This window comes from Diplotaxodon limnothrissa, linkage group LG7 (assembly GCF_057381915.1).
Source record: "Diplotaxodon limnothrissa isolate DT_005_m linkage group LG7, D_limnothrissa_male_GT1.1, whole genome shotgun sequence".
Lineage (NCBI taxonomy): Eukaryota > Metazoa > Chordata > Actinopteri > Cichliformes > Cichlidae > Diplotaxodon > Diplotaxodon limnothrissa.
The window spans coordinates 60,395,276-60,411,480 of record NC_140602.1 but is presented as its reverse complement, the minus strand read 5'-3'; the positions used below and the strand labels follow the sequence as shown (position 1 = coordinate 60,411,480).

At 40.0% G+C, this 16,205-nt stretch overlaps 1 protein-coding gene across 3 annotated transcripts in view; it reads left to right on the top strand.

Moving 5' to 3' along the window:
- LOC146629417 (zinc finger MIZ domain-containing protein 2-like) overlaps nucleotides 1-16,205 on the top strand; it is a 33,038-nt gene that overhangs the window by 4,399 nt on the left and 12,434 nt on the right. For 2 of the 3 annotated variants that reach the window (XM_085360088.1, XM_085360089.1), the window contains exons 2-8: nucleotides 2,243-2,318; nucleotides 4,160-4,277; nucleotides 5,263-5,465; nucleotides 7,955-8,123; nucleotides 9,599-9,817; nucleotides 10,389-10,601; nucleotides 15,454-15,537. In XM_085360088.1, coding sequence (XP_085216214.1) covers nucleotides 2,275-2,318; nucleotides 4,160-4,277; nucleotides 5,263-5,465; nucleotides 7,955-8,123; nucleotides 9,599-9,817; nucleotides 10,389-10,601; nucleotides 15,454-15,537 — 1,050 coding nt within the window. In that variant the 5' untranslated portion in view covers nucleotides 2,243-2,274. The remainder of the gene's footprint in view (nucleotides 1-2,242; nucleotides 2,319-4,159; nucleotides 4,278-5,262; nucleotides 5,466-7,954; nucleotides 8,124-9,598; nucleotides 9,818-10,388; nucleotides 10,602-15,453; nucleotides 15,538-16,205) is intronic. The other variant, XM_085360090.1, reaches the window with a different exon arrangement.

Here is a 16,205-nt window from a genome sequence, read left to right as displayed (position 1 = left end):
AGCAGCGGTGTTAATATATTGACCAAGTCAAAGAACAAGTTTAATCTGTTCTTGCATGTTCTCATGTGGTGTAACCTTTTTTGAACACTGTAATTAAGACATGCTGTGTGTGTAGATTAAAATGGTCCAAGCGTCACATTTGTCTGCACAGTAGAGCTGCAGAAATGTGACATTTCAATTTATGGAGGTTTGATGCTTTTTTTGTCACATATGACAGGGTGTCTTTTACAGATGTACCAATATCAGGTAATTTTAACCTTTTTCTTGTATAATAATATATTGGCAAATATAAATTGCATTTATATTTGCATGGATGATAATTAGCTGTTATGTCAATTTTGCTTTAGCTACATAATAAAAGTAATTGAGTTGTTTTAGGCTTTTAGCTTTTCATCACACGAAGTCTTATTTCTTTATATTGTTCTTCTAAGGAGCCACACTTTCTTGCAGTTTTTCTGAAGCGGTCTTGAGACGGTAGTTCAAAGTTTTACTTTTACAGACAGACATGTCTATAGGAGATGAAAGTCATACATTCTTCACTCTATTGCTAAGGGAGAGGCAAGCCACCCTTGATAAAAACCTAATTTCTGTCACTTGGATACGCAGTCTTGCTCTTTGGGTCACTACCCATAGCTCATGACAAGAGGTGAGGGTTGGGCCATAGTTTGACCGGTAAATCAGTAGCTTTGCTTTTACGCTGAACTCTCTTTCTACCATAGCAGACCAGTACTGCATCACTATAGCCACAGTCCCAACCTGTCTGTCAGCAAGACCATGAGATGCTTAAACTCCTTCACTTGGGGCAGCACCTCGTCCTTGAACCAGTAGACCATGGCTTCAGACTTGGAAGGGCTAATTGTTATACCCATTGCTTCACACTCAGCTGTGAACTGCTCCTTTTAAATCTAAAAGACATGGATTGAAAATACACTATGCTTCAAAATGGATCGTGTTTTTTTTTTTTTTTTTATATATATATAATACTTGTTTATTAAGGCCCTCTTAAAATAAATTTGCACAAGTAAAGACAGTGACAAAATCTTTTAGAGAACTGAAATATCAATTGACTGTATATTCAAAACACTAGCATTTTTCTACAATATTACAACTTTGAAATGGCACCGAATAGTAGGAAGGACACGGCAACCTGCTAGTGATCAAAGAAATCAGAACTCAGAACAGCGCTATATATGCCTTTTTAATCAACTTCACACTACCATAAACCTCCAGCAACCAACTGGGAGAGTAATATACATTGTTCCCTATTGTCCCCCAGTTACATGAGCTTAGAGTCCGGGTGGCTTAAATTGATGTCACTTAAACACAACACAGAGATGTTCTGGACATAAAGTTAAAGTGGTTGTTTCTTCACATTCTTTTAATGGCTTGAGTTCATTTTGTAAGGGTTTGGACTCCTTTGAACACAGGAAGCAAAAGAAGTATCTTTTGTATTGGTGCCCTTTTATAACTATGGGCCCTATTGGCTGATGGAGTTAATGGTTAACTCGTGTTTTTTTTCATTAAAATTTCTTTTAGATTAATCTTTAAAATGACTGTAAATTTATTTATGTATTTATTATTTGTAAAATTATGTTCACACATAAGGTGTGTTCAGATGTGTTACCATACTCAGATGTTTGGGTGACAGCAAATTATTTACCCAGGCGATAATAAATTTGATGTTTTGTTTTGTTTTGAATAATGCTTTTCATTTTTTAATAATGAAAAGCATCAAATTGTCTAATTGAAATATTTTAAACGGCAAATATTTCATCTTTTCATCCTTATGATTTTTTCTAAATGATCAACTAGCTTCACTTGTGTTTTGGATTCAGAAATAATCAAATTGATAGTGATCTCTGTCTTCAAATAAAAATAAAACAGGAAAAAATTCTGCTTAAGCTTTAAACGTTTGTGTCGGTAAGTGACTATTGTACATTGGTGTTCTGAGAGAAGACGGTGCCTCTCTGTTCTCTTAAATTTCTTTTGATATCAGCAGGCTAAATATAGCTCGCCGCACCCCTCCCCCTCCTTGACGAGGTATCAGAGCCAAGAGAGCAGTCAGTGATAGGCTAACATTTTGATGTGCACAGTGACACACACACACACAGATTAAAGTGAGTTGCTCAGAGTGGGACGGCACTGTCTTTGTGCACAGAGTACGGGCTACAGTGATGATAAATTGCTGCTGTTTGCGGCACCAAATGGGATTTGAGTATTCGTCTTTTTCTGTGCGTCTCAGGGCTGCCACTGGAGGATGGTGGGGGTACTCCGATGAACCTCCTCAAGTGCATGAAACCCTCCTTGCCTCCACAAAGGTATCCACACACTCACACAAGTGTGACCATAAGCTCAGTGTCCTCAGGTGAATCATGTGACCCTTCACCTGCTAAGCCAAGCAAGAATGAGTCTTGCATTACTAGGCAAGCCACTACAAGTTATAATGGAATGAAATTTTTCCCATTAGTTGTTCACTTATTTAATATGATTTAAATATACAAATTGGTTATTTCATTAAAATTTTCAAATTATTTTTATGTATGTTTGAAGTGTTCTTAAAACTACTCTTTCCACATCATATCTTCTAAAATTAAAATATGAATAACTTAAATAACTTTCATTTTCAAGCAAACGTCCCAAGCATTTCAAGGCTCAAATAGACTAAATCAGTTTTCTTTGGATTTTGGAGAGCAATCCTGCAGTAAGCTTTTTAAAGGTCTTACACCAGATTTGTCTATAACTGATTGGTTGTCTGTGATACCTACACTACGCCTGGTACAATAAAAGAAATAGTTATGTTTTTCAGAATTTTGAAAGTATGGTTTATTGTGAAATTCCCAATATAAAATCTTTCTTTTATGGCTTTATGCCTTAAAGGGACATTGTCATCTCCAGTTTCATCAGTGCCGTCTCACTTGATGGGGAAGATGTTTTTTTTGAGACACAGGTTCAGAGGGAGAGTGAAGTCAGCGCTGCACGACTTGTAGTGTCAAGCGATAGGAGTGTGCACTGCGTGTGTTAGCTATTCTGACCAGTATCAACCCTTCTTCATTCTGTCTCCTCCTGCACTCCATGGTCACATTTTGCTGTTTTTATGGAGACAAATTCATAACACATATGAAATTATGATAATTTTTATTATGAACTATTAATTTAACAAAGTTCCTAAACATTACATGTTAAGCAGTCATTCGTAAGCAGTCTGTTTTGTGCTGGCTATAGCTGATGTTCCCCTGCAGGCCTTTCCTCATGCAGTCATGGAAAATCAAAGGAAGAGAAGTCCAATTGCAGAACCATGCTGGCAAATATAAATCAATGCAGATGGATAGAGAATGGATGGAGAATCTTTTGACTATAGACATGCTCAGTAAGTGTATGTGCTGCACCTCCGACCAGGAAGAAAACTTGGATGCATGGATCTGTAAATAATAAAGGAAAAAAAAGAAGCAGATAACTGAATTCCCTCCAGTTTGAACTATTAAAGGGAATCCAGAGTGTTTTCTGTTAAGTCTTTTTGGATGCATCTGGATTCGCTTAAGCCGAAACAGTCTTAATTGAGTGCAGCCATACAGCTTGATGACTGCTGTTTCACTACAGAAAGAAGTGGAAGAAATGTGTAGGCAGCTCAACAACAAGCAGTAATGGTTAAAAAGGGGGAAAATGGGGAAAAAAGTTACAGAAACATATTGAATCTGATTATTAAGTGAATAAATGCCAGATTAAACTTCTATGTCTTTACCAAAATATGGAAGAGTAATTTAAAAATATTAAAACTAAAACATCCATAATGGTGTTGAAGGTTTCAGTGTCAGTAAGCCTTTAAATATTGTGCTCTGAGACCGGTGCTGTCCTTTCCAGTAAATGGTTTTCAAGGAGGAAGCAGAAACCTTAACTGTGAGATAAATAAACCATGTTATGGTTCATCATTAGCTCGCCAAAGTAAAAGGTGCAATGATTACCTTTTACTCACGTCCTTGTGCTACAGCAGTAAAATGAGCTGTAATAAGGTCTGTTTTCATCATCTATTTTCGTTAGGAAATAATAAAGTTATGTCTGATATTCTGACATTTAATGTTATTGATATCTAGATGAAAGCTCTCTCTGCCTCTGCTGAACCTCCACAACTATCCCAGTGACTCGTATTCATATCCTCCTGCAGCATTGGCGGCTCCTTCATAAATGAGCCAGTCTCCTGGCAACCAGGCACCAATCAGCACGCAGGATCTCTCTCTGTAGTAACCACTGTGTGGGGTGTGACCAATCACACACACAATCAGGTAACACATGACTTGGTATCCTGGGTATCCTGGGACATTGTTCTCCTCCTGTTGGCTGTAACTATACAAAAGACTAATTTCAGAAGTATATACAAAGCCTGGGTTTAATTCAGAGTATAAAATCAAGGGCTGCTATTCTGACTGAGAATCTAGAAGTGAAATATTTCCCTTTACTAAAAGGGCTAGATTTTGTAAGAGGTACTTGTGCATATTCAGTTTGTTAACTAAAATAGATGGTAGTCAGGCAATCCCCTGTTTGGAAGCTTATTGTAGTGGATGGGGTCAGCAGCGAAACGGATGTCGGCCCCTCCAAAAAGAGGAAAAATCTGGTGTAAGTGCACACTGTGTATGAGATTTTCAGCCCTGTTCAACAGGGGACTAAAATAATTGTATTACTCTCCTTAAAGCCACCAGAATCACTTGACGAAAACAGTAATTTTGCCTTGCACGATATGAGAGCTGCTCGAGCACCAGTGTTTCAGTGTGTTGCTCGGTATTTTTCATCATGATTGTTTTTTTGTTTTGTTTTTTCATAAATGTCCCGTAATCTACTATTAGAAAAGTAAAGATTAGAAAACAATAAAGTCATCAATGGGCTAGCTGCTTTTCTCTGAAAGACTTTTACTTTCAGGACACTGATATGGCTGAAGTTGAGCTGCTCTCAACGGTTACATCCACATTTCATTGTTAAATGTCCTATTCCTAACCTACAGTGCTGTTATAACTTTCACAAATACTGTTTCGTCCCAAAGACCAAAACATGTTTGAGTCTACTTAGAAGTACATGTGTAAAAAAATTACTTAATTATTTTAAAATAAACTGTCTCTCTTTAACTTTCAGTTTGAGTGTTAAGAGTTAACCTAGGAAGCCCACACTTTGGTCTAATGAATGTCTCCCACCACCTTGTCTGCCTTCATATCTTCCCGTCACTTTATGGTTTATATGACTGTTTGGGGTGAAATTATTCCTCCTATTCCTATGTAGGTGTTTGGTGCACCCATGGGCCCTGGCGATAGCTCTGGCAGTCACATGATGCCCGGTGGTAGCCCTGGTATGGGTCCTGGGATGGGCTCCCAGTTCATAGGTCAGCAGTCATATGGAGATCCTGTCTCGAAAGGTTATGGCCAGCCAGTCATGTATGGACGTCCCAGCACTGCTTACAACCCAGCCTCCGCCTACAGTGGAAGGTATGCCATCCTATTGTTCTGATTATTGGCCAGTCTAGTTGGTGCTGTGAAACCACATTTTTTTATGCTCAGAGAAAAGGCAAAGAGAAACTACTAGTTGTAGTAAATTATGATCACCAGTTAATAGGTTAATATGCTTTTTCATGTCAAGTTAAAAGACATTGTAGATCCTTCAACACCAATTATTAAAAAGATGTAAGTGAATGTATGTATGCATACATTTTACCTTGAACGTCATTAAAAGATATATGCTGTACAGTCATTCCACCCTGGAAAATGAACATTCAAAGAAATCATGTGTATTTTAGTACTGACTATTTACACAGGCACAACTCCCCTAGCTTGCTGACTACATCCCATAGAGATGGTTTTATACTGTCCGACTACCAATATCACCGTAAGCAACTGAACTCATCTTTATCATTGCCAAAGTAACCTTACAGGGAGTGCAGAATTATTAGGCAAGTTGTAATTTTGAGGAATAATTTTATTATTGAACAACAACCATGTTCTCAATGAACCCAAAAAACTCATTAATATCAAAGCTGAATGTTTTTGGAAGTCGTTTTTAGTTTGTTTTTAGTTTTAGCTATTTTAGGGGGATATGTGTGTGCAGGTGACTATTACTGTGCATAATTATTAGGCAACTTAACAAAAAACAAATATATACCCATTTCAATTATTTATTTTTACCAGTGAAACCAATATAACACCTCCACATTCACAAATATACATTTCTGACATTCAAAAACAAAACAAAAACAAATCAGCGACCAATATAGCCACCTTTCTTTGCAAGGACACTCAAAAGCCTGCCATCCATGGATTCTGTCAGTGTTTTGATCTGTTCACCATCAACATTGCGTGCAGCAGCAACCACAGCCTCCCAGACACTGTTCAGAGAGGTGTACTGTTTTCCCTCCTTGTAAATCTCACATTTGATGATGGACCACAGGTTCTCAATGGGGTTCAGATCAGGTGAACAAGGTGGCCATGTCATTAGTTTTTCTTCTTTTATACCCTTTCTTGCCAGCCACGCTGTGGAGTACTTGGACGCGTGTGATGGAGCATTGTCCTGCATGAAAATCATGTTTTTCTTGAAGGATGCAGACTTCTTCCTGTACCACTGCTTGAAGAAGGTGTCTTCCAGAAACTGGCAGTAGGACTGGGAGTTGAGCTTGACTCCATCCTCAACCCGAAAAGGCCCCACAAGCTCATCTTTGATGATACCAGCCCAAACCAGTACTCCACCTCCACCTTGCTGGCGTCTGAGTCGGACTGGAGCTCTCTGCCCTTTACCAATCCAGCCACGGGCCCATCCATCTGGCCCATCAAGACTCACTCTCATTTCATCAGTCCATAAAACCTTAGAAAAACCAGTCTTGAGATATTTGTTGGCCCAGTCTTGACGTTTCAGCTTGTGTGTCTTGTTCAGTGGTGGTCGTCTTTCAGCCTTTCTTACCTTGGCCATGTCTCTGAGTATTGCACACCTTGTGCTTTTGGGCACTCCAGTGATGTTGCAGCTCTGAAATATGGCCAAACTGGTGGCAAGTGGCATCTTGGCAGCTGCACGCTCGACTTTTCTCAGTTCATGGGCAGTTATTTGGCACCTTGGTTTTTCCACACGCTTCTTGCGACCCTGTTGACTATTTTGAATGAAACGCTTGATTGTTTGATGATCACGCTTCAGAAGCTTTGCAATTTTGAGACTGCTGCATCCCTCTGCAAGATATCTCACTATTTTTGACTTTTCTGAGCCTGTCAAGTCCTTCTTTTGACCCATTTTGCCAAAGAAAAGGACGTTGCCTAATAATTATGCACACCTGATATAGGGTGTTGATGTCATTAGACCACACCCCTTCTCATTACAGAGATGCACATCACCTAATATGCTTAATTGGTAGTAGGCTTTCGAGCCTATACAGCTTGGAGTAAGACAACATGCATGAAGAGGATGATGTGGACAAAATACTCATTTGCCTAATAATTCTGCACTCCCTGTAGAAACACTTGAAGAAGTAGGCTGGAAGCCAACATCAGTTAACACTGGAATGATGATAGTTGATCTAACTGTGGTACAGAAGGTCATCATGAGAGATAGGTCCTGCATTTAGTAACCTTTTACATAACCTCAGTAAATATTTCTTGCCCACAGTTGCTAAACAACTGCAAACAGCTATGCAGCCCACCACATTTCTTTCTTTCCATTTCTGTTTTGTTTTGATTCCCTGCTATAGTTTTTTCTGCCTCAGGCTCTTCATATATCGGATGGAAGAGGGTGATCTCCCAAATCAGAGCCATATCAAATATAAATATCTTGTTTTGACTCTAGTGGTTAGGACTGAAATGCTTTTTTTAATTACATGCATGTAATGTAATATGGTTGCTCTCACCCACGACTCTGACTCATGCTAGTGACAAAACGTCACATAGTTATGTGTAGTTTACTAATCCCACTCATCTCCCAGTTTTCCTTTCTCTCCCCACAGTTACTCTGGAAACAGTGGAGGTGCCGGTCTAGGCGTTCGTCCACCCTCAGATTTCACTCAGGCTGCTGCTGCTGCTGTTGCTGCCGCCGCTGCCACAGCAACTGCCACTGCTACAGCGACTGTTGCAGCAATACAGGAAAAACAGAACCAGGAGCTGAGCTATGGCCAGGTAAAGGTCTCTGAGAAAAATATGTGCATCTCTTTGTGTTAGGGGAGGCATGCAAGAAGAGAAAAGGGAGAAGCTGCACATAGCTTTCATGGTTCAGGTGCAATCATTTGATGTAATTAGCTGATTTTATTTTCCATAAATGATAGTGAGTTGAACATCTGAACTCTGCGTTGGATGTTACCAGATGTTTCTGGTAGTTGCAGCTCTAGTTTCAACTTGTTCGTGTTGATCCTGATTGCCAAATTTTTGACTCGGATAATTTTAGCATCCAAGGTTGGACCTGTTACATGTCCCACTCTCTGCCTATAATCTCCTCTGAAGTTATTAATGAAGACACAAAAGCACAAAGAGAGCAGCAGGCAGTGATCATGTGCATCCTCTTTTAGCTTAAACAGACATGTCAATCAAGTATTTGCAATAAATGGCAATAAGTCTTTAACATCACTGTGGAGGAATTTTGGCTCACTCTTCCTTACAGAATTGTTTTAATTCACCTACTGTGGTGTGTTTTTGAAACATTCAGATGTTGACTTGTGTATTTAAGATATGTCTGGTGCATGACTCAAGTGTGTTTGAGCTTCAGGATTTTCTGGTAGAGAGCAGAATTCATGATTACATCATCTATGGCAAGTCGTGCAGATCCTGAAGCAGTAAAGCAGTCACAGAGAATCACACTACCACCATCATGTTTGACTGTTGGTATGATGTACTTTTTCTGAAATACTGTTTCATGCTGAATGTAATGGGTTGTAAGTCTTCAGAAAAGTTCTGCTTTTGTCTTGGCAATCCACAGAATATTTTCCCCAAATTTCAGGGAACAACGAAGGTACTTTTTTTTTGGCAATGTGAGATGAACCTGACAGTTCTTTTTAGTCAGCAGTGATTTTTACATTGAAACTCTGAGCAAAAATTGCAATCTGTTAATATTTTGTCATTGTTGAATCATCATACCTAACTGAGGCCTGCAGTTTTTTAGATGTTGTTCTGGGTTCTTATGAGACTTGTGTGACTTCTTAATTACACTTGGAGTAATTTTGATAGGCTGAGCAATACTGAGCTTATTTTCCTTAAAAAATACACTTTAAATAAAAAAAAAATGCTATTTTTATTTACTTGGGTTATCTTTGTCTAATATTAAACACTGTTTGATAATCTGAAAAATGTACTGTATCTGAAAGTGTGACAAATATGGGAAAAAACCCCAAAACAAAACATCAGGTAGGGGTCTTTTGATCCACAGCACTATATTGATATTGATTAGACTTAAGTTAAATGGGATTCCCATTTTAAGTTACAGGTTGTATTTATTTCAACTACCAAAACTGCGACTGGGCAAAAGTAACTTTCACAGCTCTGAGTTTCTTAATAAATGCAGACCCTGACTCGCTGTGACTGAACTCTGTGAACCGTCAATGCTGTGGAAAAGATCCAGTTAACTTTATAACATTTTTGTTTTTTTCTCCTTTCCTTTTCAGTTGGGCGGAACATCCTCTTACAGCACCCAATTCCTATCTCATGCGGGCCCCCGTGGCCCTCCAGGGATGAACCCTGGCGGGATGATCTCTTCAAGGTCTGGACTTCCACCTTCCACCGGAGGCTTGTATCCTTCTCACCCTGCGCATATTCAGAGGATTCCACATCAAGGAGGCTATCCAGGCGGACAACAAGGACTCAAACGGCCTTTCCATTCCGAGGTCTGTGATCCCACCAAATGTTTGCTCAAACTCAAACTATATTATAGTATATTGTCCTCCATCCATCTATTTTTTTCTGTATATGTTTATCAGGGACTTGGGGTGGGGTGGGGTAGCTACCATATTCTAGCTACCATAGGGCAAGGGTCAGGGTACACCCTGGATTGATCGCCAATCCATCACAGGGCTAACAAAGAGACAACCATTTGCACTCACATTAACACCTGTGGGCAATTTATAGTCACCAGTTTAAAAACATCATTTCACTTCCTATCCCCACTAATTGTCTTTGGACCGTGGGAGGAAGCCAAAGTACCCGGAGAGAACCCACGAAATCATTAGGAGAACATGCAAACTCCACAAAGAAAGGCCCTGGTCAGATGGTGGAGTCAAAATCAGGACCTTCTGTTAGGCAACAGTGCTAACTACCTCTCATCTGTCCTATTTTGGTTTATTCAAAAGGCAGAAAGAATTAGATACTTACTTGATAACTCATGCAATATCATACTTTCCCATTAAATTATGGATTAAACAGCTCTAATTCCACTTTACCGTCTCTGTCTTTTTCCAGGGTTTTTCTGGACCACAGTATGGCTCTGGTGGGATGTCGGGGTACACTAACCAGCCTCTGCAATACCCCTCTGGTTCGCAGCAGAGATGCGCCACCTCACCCTCTTACCTCTCCAGCCGGATGCCTCACGTGGGACACTACTCTGCTGGATCACACAATCCAGCACAGTTTTCCCCTGGAGCTGGACAGCCCAATCCTCCTCAGTATTATAAGGTGACCACAAAACAGAGCCAAGCAGCTTTGGGATGTTTGAGATTAACATAATTTTTAAGGATGTTTGACTATCTTATAAATTCCTAAATAAAACTTGTAATGTACAGAATAAAAGCAGATGCTGAAACTATTTCACCTGGCACAACTATATCTAGAATGTTGGTTATTGGCTGGTAGTTAGATGGTGCCAGTACCTTCTGGGGGGGGTCCTTGGGAATCAGAACTGTCTGGTTTTCAGTTAGCCTGGGTCTCTCTCATCAACTAGCAGGTGGTTCATTTGTACTGCCAGATGCTCATGGATCGCAGTCAGCTTCTTCAGCCAGTAGGCTGAATCATGTTGGGGCCTGGTGTTGTCCAGTGCTTCATACTGGAGACCCTTTCTTGGATGTCTGCCATTGTAATGGTTACTGAAACCTGCTCGGGGAGGTTGCTGTGGTCTGCTCTTAGATCCGCTAGCTAGCCGGTGATACATACTAGGGCTGCCACGATTAGTCGACTAGTCACGATTACGTCGACTATTAAAATCGCAGACGACTAATTTAATAGTCGAGGCGTCGTTTGAAGCTTTGTAAGATCCCGAAAGACGCAGGAATAAGTAGTAGGATTTAAGAGTGTAATAACGGACCGAAACAGAAGATGGCAGCACTGCATGTCCAGGGATGCCAGCTGCCGTTAAACCCCGAAGAAGAAGCAGAAGCAGAAGCAGTTAGGGGTGGGTTTTGATTATCAGTTTATCAATTAAAATCGATTCTAGCTTGGATAACGTGATATCGATTCATTAAAATCCTGAATCGATTTTTTCAATATAAATTTATTTTGCCCAAAACGCCAGAATCTCAGGTTAAACCTCACAAAATTTCAACAACCACCAAACAGCTAAAACAATAAATGAGAGCAGGTACACGGATTCTGCACAAAGACGTAAACACAAAGCAAGGACCCGCTGACGCATCAGAATCAGCGAGATGTCGCCTTTCTCACCCGACGGCACGGACACAGTCGGGCTGAAAGCCGACAGCTCGCTGATTCTAATGTTTTGGCGGGTCCATGCTTTGTGTTTACGTCCTTTTTGCGCTAGATTCTGAAGCTGTAGGTTTTATCTCTCTCCAAACAATATTGATTGAACCAGCAGCAAAAAAAGATCCAAACTACCCTTCACATAAACATCGTCATGAATTTCCTCTTACTTTTGCTGTTTTGCTTCCACCGAGATAAAATCACACTTCATGCACAGCTTTCTCTCTCTCTCTCTCTCATAGTACACTTCAAGAACAATTTCCGTCTAAAAATCTTTTTTGTGCATTATTCGCTTGCTTATTACGCACAAGTCTCCTTTTACTTACTTCCGGAAAAAAAAGCCTCATTTCTGTTGTTCAATAGGCTTCTGAACAAATGTAAACTTTTTAAAATTATGCAAAATTGCAAAACGCTTAGCTGTGTCTTTAAAACCTCTATAACTTTGCCCTGCTTCACCTCAGCAGCATCGGGTAATGTTCAGATGTTGATTAATGGTTTTCTTTCGTTTTTGATCTACTGCTGAATGTTTTTATAAAATCGTTTTTCTGTGTTTTATCCTCAGCTACTTTGACACAAAGGCATCTGTGATGCTTACACCTTTGATAAAGTCTTGCAAGTGTCAGCTTTCTTTTTATAGATATAAAAGCATGGAAATGTACTGGTGCATGATCTGAATTATAATATTTCTGAGTGTCTGAGCAAGATTTCCCCGAATCGAATTGAATCGAATCGTGGATTGAATCGATTCGGGACGTTGTGAATTGGAATCGAATCGATTCTAGTAATCAGTGACGATACCCAGACCTAGAAGCAGTGTCCGGTTTCATAGCTGTCCAAATTTAGCGGCTGCATCCTCCTGTGCCCGCATTTGTAGGCCAATTATGTTACAGCGATGCGGTGAAGCCTGTCCAAATTCGAAGACTCCCCCAAATCCGGCCGAAAAATGCGTCCTTCATTTCCCCAGATTTGAAGGATGGGTTGGGTGTATCCTTCGTGGCCCAGCCTATCTCAGAATTCATAGCGCAGCCCAGCCAATTCCAGTTTGCAACAATGGCGGCAGCTACTTAGTTTTAATATTGCTCTTATTACTCTTTCTGGGTCACAAAATAAACTTTTAACATATTTTCAGGCGAGAATGTAGCTGTGTAAACGTCAAATATCTGCTCGATTTATCAAGACATCACATATTTGCAAAAGTGCGCCGACGTTTTCGGAGACCCATCGATAGCTAGAGGGTTGAAGGCTCACTAGAGCCGGCGAGAAACGCGAACTCCCGGCACATCATGTTCAAACCCCCCGCCGTTTTACTCTACTCAGGTTGAACATGATATATAAGTCACTCAGATAATTTAAAAATGTTATTGTTTGGCGTGTTTTATTTGTTCCTGAGTAAATTGGTTTGGCTGAGATTAAAGATATAGTTTTTACACAGCTGAATAAATGTCAAACAGAAGTGTGAAATGGTAGAGAATTTACTCCAGTGTCCTGTTACTAGTCCACTATCAAAATAATTGTTTGTGACTGCCCTAGTACATACAATGCGCATGGTATGGTTTCTCTTGCTCCTCTTTCTTGGGTTTCTGCTCACTGAGCACGTGGTCGGTTATAGCCATCTTCCTGATGTACTCGTGGATGTCTGTTGTCTTATCCTGGACTGTGGTACTGACACTCACTATCCCCTGGTCTCCTTCCTTCCGCTTAGTGTACAGTCTCAGGGTGCTGGACTGGGGTGAAACCCTCCATGCATGGTCAGGAGCTTTCTCGTCTTCATGTCAGTGGCTTCTATCTCCTCTTTTGGCCAGCTTATTATCCCAACAGGGTAACTGATCACGGGCAGCAGGTAGATGTTGATAGCCCAGATCTTGTTCATACCGTTCAGCTATCTCCTCAGGATTTCTCTGACCATCTGTGTAGTTGGTGGTTGCAGCTTTCCTAGCAGCCTGTTTGGTGTCCATTTACCTGTGGGATTTCCAGATATTTGTAGCTGTCTTTAGTGTTTGCAATTTTGCCTTCTGGTAGTACGATCCCCTCAGTTCTGACTACCTTCCCTCTCTTTGTTACCATGTGACTACACTTCTCCAGTCCTAAAGACATTCCATTGTCCTTCAGTCCAGGTGTGGGGCATCAAGTCATAGGTCTTGTAGTCACAGGTTGGTCAGTCTGGTCTTGCAGTCTAGGGCGAGTGCTTTGTCTACTTGAACCAATTTATTTATTTTTTACAAAACAGAAATGAGAGGACAATTGAAACCACTTGGCTGTTTTTGTTAAAATAACTAACTGAAGTTTATTGAGTTATAAAGATGAACTATTTAGAGTCTAGTTTTGCCTCTATATAACACCAAAGTGGATTTTAAACAAAATTGAAGGTACAAGCATCCAAGCCTGACACCCTGGCGCATGTCCAGGAGGGTCCTGGTCAAGCCGAGCTACAGCTCCTGCGCGCTGTGAGTAAGCAGATTCACGCGATTATGCGTTTTTCCTGTTGCCACTTGTGTTGCCCTTTAATATCATCATAGTCTTTAACTGCACTAACTAAATATCATGTTGAGCAGATGAAATCCCTTGAAGGAGGGACTTGCCTCCATTTGCCTGAAATTGGTAACAAATATACAAAATTTGCAGCCAAAATTTACCTTTAAATTAAAAAGGCTGGCTTCCTGTTGGGTTTGGGCTATAGTTCCAAGAGACTTTTTTCTACAGCTTGAGACATTACATCAGGGTAAATGGTAATGGTAAATGGACTGGTTCTTATATAGCGCTTTTCTACTCTGTCTGAGCACTCAAAGCACTTTGTACAACTAATTCATTCACCCAATCACACCCATTCACGCAAGCATGTCTAAGCTTAAGTGCTAAGTATCTAACATTCATACACATTCACACTCCGATGGATGCATCGGAGAGCAACATGGGGTTAGTATCTTGCCCAAGGATATTTGGCAGGCAGACTGGAGCAGCCTGTGATTAAACCACCAACCTTCTGGTTAGTGGCTGATCTGCTCTGCTACCTGAGCTACAGCCACCCCAGGGTGTGCCATTAAATAAAAGTGTTCACACTGAAGTGTCATCAAGGTCTGATGTTTATTTGGATTTGACGTGAATCTGGTGAACCAGTATTTCAAAGTATATTACATGACTTTTCCTGTTCCCACTAGGTGGCACACCAACTTTTGCTGAGATTTGACATATCAATGTGTTCATTTCTGGACTCTCATGACCCCCGAGAAGCTTAGGAGAGACAGTGTTATGTTGGACAATGTGTCTTTGAGTTACAGCAGTTTCGTGCTTCATGGCAAAACATTTAAATTTGCCAAGTTGAAATGATAAAAGTGGTGCCAAAATTTATTATCTTCGATTCAAAATGGTAGACTTCCTGTTGGGTTTAGGGTATCACCCCTAGAGGATTTTATGTGTGTCTACAGATGCTACATGTCTGCCAAATTTCATACATGTACATGAAATACAGCATGTGGGCTCATTTCTTTGCAATTTTTTAGGGGTCACTACAGAGTTATTTTGCTCTGTCCATGTCCCAAAACCAGTAAAATACAGACATTTTCACCAGTTTTGATGCATGTGCAAAATTTGAATTCGTTTTTGAGTATGTTTAGGGTTTTAAATATTCTATTCGCTTCACAGAGTAGATAGAGTAGGGCCTTCACAATTTTGTGCTTGGACCCTAATAATTAATACAATGTGAGTGAAGTGCAGACTCTCACCTTTCATCCAAAGGGTTTAACAACAGAATTGCATTAATTGCAGATGTGTTTTCTCCACATCTTTGTGTCGACATACCTGGGTACTCAATGTCATGTTTGGTTTCTGTGGTCTTCAGTCAGAGCCTTTCAATGGTCAGGGCAGCATGGCAACTGGAGGACCAGGAGGATACAATGCCTTCACACAGGCTGCAGTGAACGGGGTAAGTCCTCCATGCACTCACCCCATGCTGTCAACACTGAACACCTAAGCTCAGTTTCTCTTAGTTTTGTTATACTAAAATTCTATGGCTTCCTATATTTTATGAAGATTTTAATATCTAAAAGTTAGAAGTTTAAGTATTTTTTAATGTTTGAATTTAATTCATGCTGTTTTTGATTCATTCTACTTAGAAGTCGTGATGTTTGGTTGCAGGACTGTGTGAGGATTGTAAAGCAGAAGCTAGTTTTCTACTGCTTACAGTATCTAATGTTCATCATGGGGCATCATATAATTTGATAAGAATTTAGTAGTTTTAATTCCATTATCGATATCACTTTTAGATTTGATTCCTTGTCAGTTCGCATTAGGTTCTCACCAACTCTGATTTAAGAACAACATATGAAAGTCATTACAGTCGTGCAATTATTTGCATGCTGTCAAATTTTTGTGCGTGATGGAGATGTTGCCCCTGTTTGTTATGATCGATGTTGGGGTCGTTACTCCAAAAATTTATTACACATATTACAAAGAGAAATTTTTTTTAAGTTATGCAGTAGTTAGTTAATTACACACTGAAGAAAGTATTTTGTGTCACTACTCGTTACATTACTTTCATGGTTCTCTGTAAAATTATCTGAAAATCACTGTCTCATAATTAGCATTTAACAA